This window comes from Trichechus manatus, unplaced genomic scaffold (genome assembly GCF_000243295.1).
Source record: "Trichechus manatus latirostris isolate Lorelei unplaced genomic scaffold, TriManLat1.0 scaffold00021, whole genome shotgun sequence".
In the NCBI taxonomy this organism is placed as follows: domain Eukaryota; kingdom Metazoa; phylum Chordata; class Mammalia; order Sirenia; family Trichechidae; genus Trichechus; species Trichechus manatus.
This window is the reverse complement of record NW_004443957.1, coordinates 16,721,860-16,737,644: the sequence shown is the minus strand read 5'-3', so window position 1 is coordinate 16,737,644 and position 15,785 is coordinate 16,721,860. Positions and strand designations below refer to the sequence as shown.

The 15,785-nt window shown below is 36.6% G+C and overlaps 2 protein-coding genes across 8 annotated transcripts in view; both read left to right on the top strand.

Moving 5' to 3' along the window:
• LOC101354663 (torsin-1A-interacting protein 2-like) overlaps positions 1 to 15,785 on the top strand; it is a 52,267-nt gene that overhangs the window by 14,978 nt on the left and 21,504 nt on the right. For 5 of the 7 annotated variants that reach the window (XM_023728079.1, XM_023728076.1, XM_023728078.1 and 2 more), the window contains 2 exons: positions 10,834 to 11,013; positions 13,201 to 13,692. In XM_023728079.1, coding sequence (XP_023583847.1) covers positions 10,980 to 11,013; positions 13,201 to 13,692 — 526 coding nt within the window. In that variant the 5' untranslated portion in view covers positions 10,834 to 10,979. Of the gene's footprint in view, positions 1 to 89; positions 201 to 9,129; positions 9,525 to 10,833; positions 11,014 to 13,200; positions 13,693 to 15,785 lie in introns of those variants that run through there. The other 2 variants (XM_012554522.2, XM_023728080.1) reach the window with 2 other exon arrangements.
• LOC101354320 (torsin-1A-interacting protein 2) lies at positions 193 to 4,948 on the top strand. The gene has a single exon (XM_023728083.1). It carries the CDS (start codon positions 463 to 465, stop codon positions 856 to 858), a length of 396 nt encoding a protein of 131 aa, XP_023583851.1. The 5' UTR covers positions 193 to 462; the 3' UTR covers positions 859 to 4,948.

The window sequence follows — 15,785 nt, the reverse complement described above, 5'->3', positions numbered from 1 at the left end:
AAAGACCCACTGGACCTGTCAGTTCCTCTGTTTCACCAAGTAGATATATTAACCTTACCAACAAAGCAGAGTAAGCCGAGTGCCTCTGTGTGACACCACCACCAACTGATAACGTGCAACAAAAACTAATTCATACTAGAGCCCTGTCTTTTCTTGAGAAGCTGGGATTTGAAGGATATACTCTGAGATCTGTGCTGCTTGTAAGTGACTGATAACATTATTGACTGCATCGGGTCCCTGAGTTCAGAGACTTGAGTTACAATTGAGTGAAAAATAGACGACGAAATCAAAGAATTGCATAGAGCTGCAAGCCGAATTTAATTCTCTCCCAAGTTAATGTGGGTTGGACTGAGAAATTGCTAAACCAAACCTGTAATAGGACTGGTTGTTTGGGTGTCTCTCTTTGCCATTGTTGCCTCTTGCTGTTACATTGCTTCCTCTGTGTTGTCTTTCTAGGCCCAGATGTTCTCAGATAATTCACATTGCCCTGACTGTGGACAACAGTGGTTCCCTAGTTTAGAACTAGGCCATTGGTTGTACCAGACCGAACTTGTTGAAAATGAATGTTACCAAGTCTTCTTAGACCGTATTAACAGAGCTGATTATTGCCCTGAGTGTTATCCTGATAATCCTACTAATAGAAGCCTTGTTCTTCCTTGGTCTTTCCCACTTGAGTGGGCTCCCCAAAATCTCACCAGGTGGACCTTTGAAAAAGCTTGCCACCCGTTTCTTCTGGGTCCACCCCTGGTTAGAAAAAGAATACATGAATCCAGAGTAGCAGGTTTTAACCCTGCATTACAGTTAGTCTTGACCAGCACAGACAAAACCTTAAACAAAAAACTTGACCAAAGCAAATAACTTCATAAATAATCAAAGTCATGGAGACTGTAGAGGGTTTTGTGCTAGTACCCCAAGGGAGATGGAAAAATAACTCATTTCTGAATATGACCCGCACTGTTACTACTTTGGATCTGCTTCCGTGGCGTAGGCATATTTAGTTCAGCATGAATTAAGTCAGTATTCCAGCCAGACTGTTTATCTAGAACCAAACTAATACTGCTCCCTATATATGATGTTTTGGAACTAGCCTACCCCCTCCTAAAGGTTCCACAGCCTAATTATTGACATGTGACAAGTTAGTTCTAGAGGAGAGGCTCCATAGAGGTATTTCTAACTTTTGTGGGAGAGCATCCTCACGTAGCTGGATCTTAGACTATTTAAGTAAAACAACTAGACATTTTACACTTTAATAAGAAGCTACGTTCTAAATTCAGCATATATTGATCGGTGATGATGATGATATATATGTACACACATACACACACCATTTATTCATGTATTCCCTGTATTCATCATTGTCTCTGTTTGGCCCATCTTCACTGTGCCTGTGACATTGATTACTGGTCATTGTCAGAGACGTCACATTCTATCAGGCAACACCTACACAGTTTACACAAAAACATGCAGAAACTTACTTGGCTCTTCATAAGCAAAGACTATCCTGTCTTTGCGGTGACTAGACTTACATTACCCTCCCCCTGGAAGGGAAAAGTACCTGTACTCTAAAATATGTCATAGGAAGAGTCCTCAGGCCTATGTATATATATATTATGAACAGTCTAGGGGAACCATCTGTCTTAGAACTAAGAGGGTCTTGCTAGACTTTGGCCACTTTCTGGCCTTCATTTGTTAATGAGAATCATGGAACTAGAATGGGGGTTAAGCAAATTAGAAAAGGCTATTGAAAACATCTCATAGGTCACTGAACAGTTTAAAAAGTAAATGGTTAGGTAACAGCTCAACAATGTTATCAAGGACCCAGGTTCTTTTCTCTTCTTTTCCTCTGGGATCCTTATCATGTTGGCTTTTTTTTGTTTTTCTCATGAGTATAATAATATGGCTTGTTGCTGCTTCAGACATTTCAATCCCAATGAATGGCTGGAATTAGGGGGCAAAAGGCTTTCTCCTTTCAAGTGTTTTGTCCCTGTATTTGGGAAGAAAATCTCAAAATCCCTAGCAGATTTCTTTGTACATCTCATTAGTCAGTACTGGTTTACAAGGGAGCCTGGGAAAGCCTGGCAGAAGGGGGCGCGGGGTTAACATTGCCTGCGTAGGGCATATTGCCTCTCATAATAAAACCAGAAGATAGAAGTGGGGAATGAATGGCTATTGGTATGCGACAAATCATACCTGGCACATGTTGTGAAACCTAAGTTATCTGTTAGTCTGTATGAAGAATGTACCCTATAGATCCTTCCTATATCTACTTTATCATGGTGGAGGTTCTCTCTTGTTATATTGCTGAATAAACTGTATGGACTACTAAATTGAGTGAAGACTAGTTAGTTTATCGTTGATCCTTGGTTAAGAATTCTTTCAGCAGCCTAAAGCTCTTCCTAAAAAATTAAAATTTACTTTGAAATAGTGCGTTTGAGGATGGTATTATGAACAATATTCTCGTCCCCTTAAAATTCTCAGGTATTAAAGAATGCTTGTCCTACAGGGACATATTATTACTAAGAAACACTTTGTGTGTGTGACATTTTAAATATCAGCAAAATCAATGAAAGGTTTTTCGTTTTTGTTTTAACCATTCTCTCTCTTAAATTATAAAGACAAATGAGGAAGGATCTACACCAAATTTAATATGCCTAAGAAATACCGGGGAGGGATTATTAAAAATGTAAATTTCTTGGTCTGCCATTGAAGTTTTGATTCCTTAGGCTGCTCATGGGGCCCAGAAATCTGCATTTTATAATAGCACATCTGGAGAGTCTTACAGGAGGTGGTCTATGGACTATATTGTCAGAAACACAACAGTAGCACATCCAGGCTGTTTAATTATCTAGCTTCAAAAAGGATGTGTGCTGAGTATTCATAACACTGCAAGGTAGTAATAGTTATTGTACTTTACTTTGCTAATGACAAAAAGATTCGTATTGTCAAACTAAAGGTCACTGTTGATATTTCAGGTTATAACTCAAATTTTTTTCCATTAAAATAAACAGGACTGTTACATAGCTGTCCTCACAAACCATTCTGTTTGGTGTCATAAGCTGTGTGAGTATATGGGCATGATAAATTAAAATATTAATTTTTATATTCACAAGGGTACTTCACCTTCAGACATCATTACATTATCACATACCTGTTATATCATCAGCTTTCAGAAATCAGCATCGTGTGGTAGAGCTCATAAAATTGAGCAAGGAAGAACGTTTAGGGAGCTTTGTAGCTTTTCAGCTTAGGTTTTTTTAGTATGACTTCACTTGGTTTAAAATATTGCAGATTATTCTAGAATAGTGCACTTCATAGTTGGTATGAATAATGAATTTTATTGAAATACGAGTATTTTGCTAAAATTAAATTTACTGGCAAGTGACTTGGGGGATTATCCAGCACTTTAGATTGTCTGAGCCATATTAGTCTCTACTTCCATAGTGTGGCCATTTCTACAATGACCTTTATGACTAATACCTGTTATTTTTTGGAGAGCTGGGAGTGAAAGGATTAATGGAACCATGCTGGGGCAAACTGTGAAGAAAATACATACACCAAAGAGGTGGCTGTCATGGGATGTGACTGGATTAAGATTCATCTCTAAGTTATAGGAGAAGGAAGCCCAGGCAGGCAGGCAGACAAAAAAGAATTACGTGACATCCAAAGAGTATGTGCCAATCAATATGTTACAGCTATCCATAAAAGTGAGGTTAGCCATACCCATTCCATCTCCCCAGTCTCCCCGGCGGCCCTTGAGTCTCCATGGAATCTTGGAAACACAGCTTGAAAACTGCTAGTTACAGAGGAAAAATAATGGTCTTAAAGTCAGCTGACCTAGGTTTGTGTCCCAGTTCTGACACTATTAAATGACCTTGGGCATTTTAACCTCTGTATCAGTTTCTTCATTTGTGAAACCTACCTCATACAGTTGTGGGGTTTGAATGGGATAACATATACCAAGCGTATGGCACATGGTAAGTCTTTAGGAGTGGAAACGGTACAGGGGAACAAGGCAGAACTAGAACTAGGGAATAAGTTTTAGAACAAGGAATAAAAGCCAATTGCTGCATTACCGAAAACTTAAATCCTTCAGATGAAGGACTGGATTGGTTTTGGGACTGGGGTTGAGCTTGTCGTTGCTAGTCAGATGGTCTTAGGTATAAAAATTGAGAGATCTGGAGGGGTGGATGACCCAAGGCAGATCCTTGTCACATTTTTTGGCTAATTTATAATCATAATCGTAAAACAGTTACATCTATTATATCACCTGAGAATTTCCACAAAACTGAAATAGGCAGATTCAGAAAAGTTGAAGGATCTGTGCATGCACCCAGGTCATATGTGTTAGAGTCACAATTCGAGCCTAGATTCAAGCACTCCAGACTTACGGGGCTTTGTAGTATGTTTATTGTAATTATGAATGTTAAGTTAAATAGACTGCCTGCACTCAAATCCTGACTTTGCCACTTACTAGTTGTATATTCTTGGGAAAGATTCTTAATCTATCTATGTCTGTTTCCTCATCTGTAAAACAGTAGGAATATTAGTAGTCCATACCTCGTAGATTGTTGTGAGAATTCAATGAGTTAATACATAAAGAGCTTTGAACGCTGCTTGGCCCAGAGAAGGCATTCAATAAATTTTTATTGTTGTGTATGTTCTATGTGTTTTTTGTCTCCAAAGCATGCTTGCATATCATTTAAGGGCTACAATATCTTTTTATCCCTAGAGCCTAAAATGGCATCATAGACTAAAATAAAAGATTGTTTAAAAAAAAAAAAAAAAGACAAACTGACTTATTGAATCCTGACTACCATACATTTATCATGATGGCTTTTTTATATCTAAACTACCATCCTGGAATGACTGATTCTCTTTTGTTTTCTTCTTAGCTGCTAAACTAATTTCCTCTCTTCCTTTTTTTTTTTTTTTTAATCTTAGTGTTGCAGATCCTAGTGCTTCCTGTTACCTGTCCCTTCTCTCTTCGCCTACCCACTTCCTTCTCCTTGGTCCGCAGGGCAAGACTACAGGTTTTCAGGATGGTGTGGAGGGTTGGAAAGTGGGTGAAATCCTACTGCTCTCTCAGCCCCAATTTTGTTCCGGCAGTCAGCTTTTCCTTGTCCTAGCTCCTCCAGCTGGCGGAAGTCTGCCTCTGTAGTATATGTCCGTTGTGTGTGAGCTGAAAGAGTTACCATTATAAGCCTTTTCCTTTTGATACTTTTTCCTAAAGAAGCTAGTGTTTTTTATTCATTTTAAAAGAAATTATAAACTACATCAAACATACAGAAAATTGCAGACTAGTATAACAAATACATACGTGCCCAGATGTAAAATAAAAACATATTAACATTTTGTCACATTTACCTCAGTTCTTTTTTTTTTTTTTTTTAAAGAAACTTTATAGATACAGTTGAAACCCATTCTTGTTCCTTCCCATCCTTTTCTTTTCTCTCCCTCCCCAGGGGTAAAGCGCTAAATGGAAGTTGATGTGTATCCTTTCCATGCATGTGTTTGCTTTTTATTATATCTTTATATATATGTAAACAATGTACCAAGGTGATAAATTGACAGTTTCAAAAATGTATTACTTAGTAACACACATACATATGCATAAACATGTAATATGCATCGATTTGTAGAGTTACCCTTAATTTTCTCAAGTTTGTGTATTGGAGTCTGCTAAACTTGATTGTGTGACTGCAGTGCAAAGGCTATTTGGTGTACCAGATGAACATCCATCAGGTTGTAAAAAAGTTCACCATCAGTACAGTGAGATGGAGCAGAAAGAGTACATCTTAAAAGACAGAGCACAGGACAGCCACGTGCAGAGGAAGCAGCGAGGGCAAATTTGTGTTCCTCTTTAGAGAAGTCCCGGGAAATTGAAGTTGAGCGAGGCATCCCGCCACTTACCATCTGGTACATGTTCCATAAATGGAGAATAAAACCTTACAGGATCGTTTCAAGCTCTGATGAAGACAGTTAAAGCAATATACATTTTGCTACTATTTTCAGGATCACAGAGAAGGAGGTGACTGCTGGTCGTGAAACTACATTTTTATTTAAGTGGAAAAATGAACCACCATAATGTTCTCATATGGAGGGCACTGAAAATCAGTATTTCACAACTGAACTTGTAAGAAATTCGCTAAAAGTAAATATCTTCTGTGCTAAATGAAGCACATGTGTCTTCATTAGTTCTTTTTTGCAAAAAAAAAAAATCGTAGACACCATTTTTTGGACATGCTAATGAATGGTTTTTCCTACAGCTATAAAGTCTCCATCAACCCCATTTTCCATCAGGATGAGACTCTGCTTCACTTCCATTATACAGTCCACAGGTTCCTGATAAATACATTTCCTAATGTGGGTTGGACACACTGTTCAAAAGATTGTCCTGCTTCTGGAACAGTGGCTTCCAGATCTCCTGGATACCCCATCATGTGACTTCTTGCAGTCTTGAAGAAATGCCATTTCAACTATGAACAGTGATGCATGTTATAAAGGTCTGAATGAAACAGGCTACAGGATTGATGTGTGCTTTGTGAACAGGAAAAGTACATACTGAACATCTGTAAGGTTATAGAAATATCTGTGATGATTCCTTTGCAGATTGTTTTTTGGCTACAACTTAGTTATAGCATAATACATTTTTAAAAATATTCAGTGATATTTGAAATAAAGTTTATTGAATGAATAAATACATGATAAATGTACAGATTGTAAATGTGATGATGAGTAACCACCACTTCAATGAACATCAATAAAGATATGAGATAAAACATTTTCATTACCCCAAAAGGGTTTCTTTCCCCTTAGTGACTTCTGATCTGTTTTCTGTCACCATAGGTTAGTTTTACTTGTTCTAGAACTTTATACCAATGGAATCATTTGGCATATACTCTTATGTCTGGCTTCTTTCATTCATATTTTTTAGATTCATCCATGTTGTGGCCTGTATCAGTAGTTGGTTCATTTTTATTCCATTGTTCAATTCTTTTTCAATCACTCCATATAGTATTATTTTTAAAATTTCATATAAAGGCTATAATACTGTACTTTTATAACTTCTTTTTGAGATTTAGCCATATCGATACATGTATATCTATTCATTTTAATTGCTACCTATAATACTTCGTTTGCTAAGAATACGCCACTTTTTTTTTTAATCCACTTCCTTATTGATGGACATTTAAGCTATTTTCTAATTTCTCATCATTTTAAACAATGCTGCAGCAGACATCCTTATACACGTCTCCTTAGGCACATGAGCAAAAGTTTCTCTAGGATATATATCTAAAAATGGAATTGCTGATTTGTAGAACATGTGTATCTTCAGCTTTACTAGATAACTGCCATATTGCTGCCCAAAGTTGTAGCAACAGTTTACCTCATTGTCAGTAGGATTTGTGAGCTCTCTTTCCAAATCCTCACCAACACTTGGTAATGCCTGACTTTTAAATTTTTTTTTTTTTAAATATTGTACTTCAGGTGAAGGCTTACAGAACAAATAGTTTCTCATGAAACAGTAGTACACATGTTGTTTTATGACATTGGTTAACAACCCACAACATATTAACCCTCTAACTTCTCAACCTTTTTTTTTTTTGGTGAAAATACCAATAGCCAAAGATACACCATTTCAAAAATTTTTACATGCACACTTCAGTGACATTGACTACGCTCTTCGAATTGTTCTGTTCTCACTTAAGATGAAGGCTTACAGAACAAAATAGTTTCTCATTTAACAGTTACTACAAATGTTGCCCTATGACAATGGTTAACAATCTCACAACACATCAACAATATCCTTAATTAACCTTGGGTTCCCTATCACCAGCTTCCTTGTCCCCTTCTGCCTTCTGGCCCTTGTCACTGGACTCCTGTACCTCGTTAGACTCATTTGGTTTTACAGGGTTCTGACTTTTAAATTTTTGCCAAACTGATGGTTGAGAAATAGTATCTCATTTTAATTTGCATTTCTCTGACAACTTGTCTCACATATTCATTAGACTTCATTGAACTGCTTATTTGTCTCTTTTGCCCACTTTTTCATAGACTTATTTTTCTTTTACAGATTCATGGGAGTTATTTATGTATTCTGGATATTAATCCCTTGCTGGTTATATGTGTTGCAGATATTTTTCTAGTCAATTACTTCTCTTTTAGATTTTGATAACTTGTGTAGAAATTTTTAAATTTCAGTGCCATCAAATTTGTCAAATTTTCCTTTATGGTTTGTGCATTTTGTATCTTGTGTAAGAAGCCCTGAAGGTTATAAGTATATTCTGTATTTTCTCTTGAAAGTTTTCATGTTTTGTCTTTACATTTAGGTCTTTAATCAAATTGATTTGTGTGATATAGGAGTTAGAAATCTGTTTTTTCCCCAGTTTGGATTGTCAGTTGTCCCAGAACTATATATTTAGAAATCCATTCTTTTCCTTTTGTTACTTACCAATTTCCTTTACATATGTATGGTTATGTTTTTTGGTTCCCTATTCTGTATATATATTCCTACAGCAATACCCCATTGTTTTTATTACTGTAAGTTTGTATTAAGTCTTAATATCTGGTAAAGTTATCCCTCCTCCTTCTTCACAATTGTCTTGACTGTTCTTGGCCCTTTGTTATTCCTTGTAAATTTTAGGATCAGCTTGTCCATTCCATAAGAAACAACAATAAAAAAACTCTTGAATTTTGTTTCAGATCACATTGAATTTATAGGTTTATTTGGAGAGAATTGACACTTAATGGTTTTATGTCTTACTTTGTATAACCATGATGTATCTTTATACCCACTCCTCACATAAACATGGTTAGGTTCCAAAGACTAGGTCATTATGCAACAATCAGCATCATGTGAAAATGGAAGATGACTACATCACATCACAAAATGGAGGTTGACTACATCATTACATAACTGCCAAGGTGCATCATTACATAACAGCCAAACCACTGAGAATCATGGCCCGGTTAAATTGATTCATAACCTTAACCTTCACAGCCAGCATTACTCTTGCCTCACATCTTAGCATTCGTTACTACCAGATGTACATTGTTAATGCACAGAATAAATTTTTTACTATTGTCATATATATGAAATGTCAGATAACGAGACAGTCAATAAGTGAGGAGTAGGTGTATTTAGGTCTCTTTATGTTCTATAAAGTTTCATACTTTTCTCTTTAAAGTTCTTTTTTAAACAGCTTTATTGGGGTATTTATATACCATAAAATTTACCTCTCTTGCTTATCTGTTACATATCTGTTTGTAGGTACCTTACAGTTTTTATTACTAGGTACCTTATTGTTAGTGTGAATAGTCTAAAAATTTTGTCACTGGTGCTTAGGAAACATTTTACCCATTGTTTTTGACTGGCAGGAAAAAAAATGTAAGAAATCTGAAAGGGATAGAGACTTATTTTCTATCATGAGCCAAGATGGGATATGATGGCAATGAAAATAAAAGCTAGAAGCCCAATCCCAGGAGCTTGACGAAGACAAAAGGGGCAACAAGGAATCCTCCAGGTTTGGGACATGTTCCTAGCAGAAGGAAGGCCAGGCCCTAACTCTTCCCTTTCCTCCTAGTTTATATATGGTATCACTGTTCATTCATACATTCATTCATTCATTCATATACTTCTAAAATATAGAGCTTTTATTATACACTAGTGGAATTAAAAATTTTAATTTGTAAAGTTAAATTTTACAGAATGCTGTGAGAAAAGCACTAAGAAAATGGATAGCCTCTCACTAGGCTATCAAAAAATGTAATACTTTACAAAGCTCTTCCACATATTTTAGTATTTAGTCCTCACAGCGATCCTTAATCTCAGTTTTACAAATAATGAAGGTTATGTAATTTACTGATAAATTTGGTTAGTATTGCTTTTGACAATAAGATTTGACTATACAATAATAAGATTTTTAAAAATTTGTTTTATTTTTTGTTGAAAATACACACAGCAGAACGTACACCAACAGTTTCTACGTGTACAATTCAGTGACATTGGTTACATTCTTCAAGTTGTGCAACCATTCTCACTCTCCTTTTCCAAATTGTTCCTCCTCCATTAACATAAACTCACTGCCCCTAAGCTTCTTACCTAACCTTTCGAGTTGCTGTTGTCAGTTGGAATATGATTAATTTTTTTATGGCTTGTATATTGTCTCTGATTTTTATTCCTTCTGTATAGTTCATAATAATTTTTACATTAGTATTCTTTGGGCGTTACATAAAAAGGCATTGCATAAGGGATATTTGTCTCCATATTTTACAAAAGAATGCTATGAGAAACACTAAGAAGGCAGTGACGTAACTCCAAATATGTATTTAAAAGTCATTCTTTTCCTTATACTGTAAGGCAGCCATCTTAGTTTGTAGGTAGCAGCAGTGCGTTGTTAATGATTAATGGTAAATGAAAGTTTCTGATAGGTAGACCATGAGAAAATTACATGGGACAGAAATTGAAGACATAAGAGCAATCTGCAGTTGTTAACCTCAGCAATGACTTACATTTCTACTCTTAGAAATATTTTTTATTTCAATTTCAAAGATGTTCTCCTTAAGATTCTGGTCACTTGGTCTCATTTTACACATTTAAACCATACTAGAATGTATTAGATTATGGCATCTATGTAAGGTTAATAGCCTGGAGGTTTTTTCAGTTTGTAGTCTAGGATTTGGAATATGATCCTCATGAAAGCATTTTTTCTTGACTAGAAAAATTACAGAGAGGAACTATTACTCAAAACTAAACAGATTTAATAGAGTTGAAACTGACATTTTTACCTTAAATGTATAACAAGTCTTTTAATTTTTTGCATTTTATTTTAGTCACCATATATATGCCTTATTTCCTGGGTCCATGGGAAGCATGAATCTATTGTAATCTGGGACAAGAAGAAAACAAGACTTCTTCTCAAGGAACACCAGACACTAACAAAAAGTATCCCAAGCTTTGAAGGAGGCAGAATACAAACATGACCGATAGTGGACTTAGTGATCCTCAAAAGGGTAAGACTAGTTTATACATCACTGAGATTTGTGCTGTAGGAAACAAGGGTTGTAATGAGAGAAAATCTCTAATGACTAAAACTTCAAGTTTTAAGTAGAAAAGAAGCTAATTCAATTAATGTAATTTTGATTAATTTGTTTTATGACTATTCTTTTTTTTTTATATTTACTGAATTTTATCATAATATCAGACCCTAATCATAATATGGAAACCCTGGTGGCATAGTGGTTAAGAGCTACAGCTGCTAACCGAAAGGTTGGTAGTTCGAAGCCACCAGGCACTCCTTGGAAACCCCACGGGGCAGTTCTACTCTGTCCTATAGGGTCGCTATGAGTCAGAATCAACTCGACAGCAACGGGTTTGGTGTTTTAATCATAATATAAGGAATATAAATGTTTTAGAGACTCCAATAGCAGGAGCCTATGGTTATGAAAACTACAGGGCATCTTAAAAAAGATGGTAGACAAATCTTTAGAGCTCTATTTATAATATTAAGAAAAGTGTGGTGTGCTATATTTAGAGGGGCTCTTTGGATTATAGAGGATAAATTTTAAATTATTCTTTCTACTTGCGTGTATAAGATATGAAATAGATTTTTCAGAAGAGAAAGAGGCTATGTTTACTTTAAATCTTATATTATGGAAATTTTTAAATATACAAAAGTAGAACAGTATACTTTGCTGGTGAGTCGGAATCGACTTGAAGGCAATGGGTTTAGAACAGTATAATGAACCCCTAACGTACCCAACATCCCACTTAAACTATTATCAACATAAGGACCATCTTGTTGCTTGCCCTAGATTATTTTAATGTAAATCCCAGACATTATGTTATGTTATCTGTAAATAATTTACGTCTCTTAAAGATTTAAAAACAAAAAAAATAACCCAAATAACAGTATCATCACACCTAAAAAATAAATTGACAATTATTCCTTAATATTACCACATATCTAGTCAGGATTCAGATTTCCCCAGTTGTTTCTTTCTTTTTTTTTTTTTTTTAAACAGTTGGGTTTGTTTGAATCAGGATCTAAACAAGAGTCCCTTTGCATTTGGTTGATACATGTTTTGGGTTGCTCTTTTTTTTTTTTTTAAATTATAGGAAATTTCAAACATTTATAAAAGCAGAGAAAAATGTGGAATGAATTTTCCTATGTACCCATCAACCAGCTTCAAGTACTGTCAAGATATGGCTATTATTATTTCATCTACACCCCTTCATTTCTCCTTTCCCCATATCATTAAATTGAAGCAAATTCTGAAAATCATAGAAACTTGACTATGTATCTCTAAAAGAGAAGGATTTAAAAAAAAAAAAAAAGACAATATCACAACACCTTAATCACACCTAAAAACGTAAAAAATAATTCCTTAGTATCATCAACTATCCAATATTCAGATTTTTCTAATTATCTCATAAATGTTTTTTTAACAATTGATTTGTTTGAAACTGGATCTAACCAAGATCCACACGTTGCATTTGATTGATACGTCTCTTAAATCTCTTTTAATCTACAGGTTAAACCTCTTTCTTTTTCTCTTTCTCTCTCTCTTTCTTGCTGTTTATCTTTGTTCTTGCCATTATGAGAGAAACAAAGTCTTTGTTGCTAGGAATTTCCCACATTCTGGGAAATATACTCCCTATATTTCTTGGAAACTGATAGTTAGATCTAGAGGCTTGATCAGATTTAGATTCAGTTTTTGGCACAAATACTTCTTCGGTGGTATAATGTACTTCCTATGACATCATATAAGGAGGTGTCTGGCTTTCCCTCTTTTTTGTGATGTTAAGATTGATCAGTGGGTTCACATGTTGTCAGTCTGCTTCATCCATTATAAAACTCCTCCTCAGCCATTTGCCTAATAATTTTAGCTGCCATGGATGTCATTGTCTTGACCCATTATTTCATTAGGGAAAAGGATGTATTTAATATAACCAAAAGTTGGTCCTGTCATTCAGAATTGTTTTGCATTAATGTTATACCTTAGATTTTTTTAACATCATAATAAATTTTGTTTGTTTATTTTAATCACTTTTCGTGGCAGTGAGGGGAAATAAGGTTTAGGAAGAATGCCTTGTGAACCATAAAAATCTATATAAATATTGCTGTTAGGAGCTTTATTAAAATATAAAAATATAGAGAGATTGTTTTCAATAAAAATCATTACTTTTTATCTCAATAGATTCTCAAAAGGATTTGGAAAATGTCCCATCAGTAAATTCTCAGGCACAGGAGACCACAGTCACAGCAAGTGCCACCAGAGAAGCTCAGACCCCACACCCTGCCTCTGGTGTTAACAAAAACCACCAAGGGGTAGAGGTAATAGGTCCAGGAAGTGCAGATGAAACAACTGATGGGAAATACCCAAAGGATGAAGCAGAACAGGAGACCAAGTGGAGTTCTCAGGATGGAGAAGAAGGGCATCACTTCCATCCAGGAAGTCTGGGTGCAGAAGCCTTGGATCCAGATCCTAACCGTTCTCCAAGTGACAGGGGAGAAAGGGCAGATGCACACTTAGGGAGCCGCTCTGCAGCCCTCCCTGAGGAAGCCAGTGTCAGAACCACAGCTTCCCAGGAGCCACCTGCCCCAGACTCCCAGGATGCCCAGACTCCTGGTCGTTCCAATGCGGGGCTGGAGAGCCAGTACACACTGAGGCGGCGGCCGGCAGCACCAGGTGAGAGAACCCACTGAATGACTGTCCTGCTTTGTGTTGCTGTGCTACTGAGCACACAGCCTAAGTGAAGCCCTTCTTTCTTTTCGGAGAATTTTTGCCTTTCTTTCACAGGATTAGGGTAAAATGTAACTTAAAAACCTTTTTTTTTTTTTTTTTTAATAAAGATGCAGGGGCCTTGACATTCTTCGGCCCTGCATGTTTGCTGCTAATATGTAGAGTGCTTGCACGTGCTGTAAAATGGAGCTGAAAGCAGTCTTTGTTGCTGCACACAGGTAGTCTTAAGCCCAATCTAGGAACCGGCTATAGATTTTTTCACCATGTATTCCCTCACATCTTCTGCTGTAAGGAAATGTGGTCTTCAAAGTTTATGGTTCCCTAATTGCTCCAGCTGGGGACTCTGATCTATGGAGGGGTAAGCCCTAGAGAGAATCGCTGAAGGGGATGGTCTGTAACTCCCATCATAAGTACTGCCCCTGCTCCTTTTTTCTTTGCCCCATGTGCTCCCCTGCCTCGTGCCCTCTTGCTGTCTGGAAGGCTCTCCAGAATCCAGTTTTTCTTCTACACTGCCTTATACCCCAAATTATCTCTTCTTCCTCCTTAACACCCACTCTTCTCAAGTCTGAATACCTTTACCAGGAATTGTGATAAAATGGAAGTTGAGTAAAATAAGATAAAAGCGAGGTGAGGTTTTATTGGTTAACTTTTATGATATTTATATCTTCAGTATATAAACACATCATGTGATTACATTTTTAAAAGTGTTGAACTGATTGTTGTGTAGTGCCTGGGGTCCTAGAAACTTGCTAGATGCCATACAAGGTACAGCAATTGGTCTCTATTTGCCTGTAGCAGCAGAGGAAGAAGGAGAGTCAGGAATCTGAGGAGGAACTGGAATACATGTCTGATTGCCCCCATGAACCTAATGCCTTCTTTTCTGTGAGACCAGAAGAAGTGGATGGTGCTGGCTACCATTACTGAACATTTTGATCAAAGATTCTATGAAAGAGTCCTGATCAAGAAATGCAAAGTATAGAACAGAATTGTAAATTCTCATGGAATGTAGACTTTCTAGAGCCATTGTGGCTGGATGATCCCCACCCCCAAACTGTTGCCCTGAGGTAGTCTTTAAACCTAACCTAAACTCTCCTCTGAAGTCATCTTTAAACCAAACAGTAGTTTAGCTTAATTAATAAAGAACATTTGCCTTGAGCATTGTACTCTTCTAAAGAATTATCTGTAGGTAATCAGATTGACAACAGCTACTCCAAAAGTTAGATGAGAAGCTCAGGGGGCAGTGAGTTTGAGATAAACCAAGCTGACTCCTAGTGACCCTGAAGGGCAGATTAGAACTGCCCCATAGGGTTTCCAGGGCTGTAATCTTTATGGAAGCAGATTGCCACATCTTTCTCTTTTAGAGTGGCTGGTGGGTTCAAATCATCGACCTTTCAGTTAGCAACTGAGCACTTAACCACTGTGCCACCAAGGCTCTTTGAGTTTAAGATGATGGTGGTGAAATAATTTGGAAAATTATAGTGAGAATGGTTGCACAACTTGAAGAATGTAACCAGTGTCACTGAATTGTACATGTAGAAATTGTTGAATTGCTGTATGTTTTGCTGTGTGTATTTTTAAAAAAAAAAAAAAAAAAAAAAGCTGAACTGAAAGTGTATCATTTTTGTTACCTGTCCTCCTCACCACCCTTTTTCCCTCTCTCTACGAATTGCTTTTGGTCTGCAGGCAGGTGGGCTTTCTGTGGCTGCTTGACCATTCGGAAGACGACCTCTTCAGTCACCTTTGTTTCCTCAGTGGCCTCTACAGTTAGTTTCTCGGGGTACCTGTCCTTTCTTTCTCCTTCTTGGAGGGCTGAATGCTTTTATCTTGAAGCCTCAAACTGAACCTAAAATCCTCAGAAAGTAGAAATGAATTCTTTTTACTGTTGTGGCAGAACATTCTTACTACTTTTAACCAACTCTGGAAGCTCTTTTTTTTTATTTATTTTATTGTACTTCAGGTGAAGGCTTACAGAACAAATAGTTTCTCATGAAATAGTAGTACACATATTGTTTTATGACATTGGTTAACAACCCCACAAC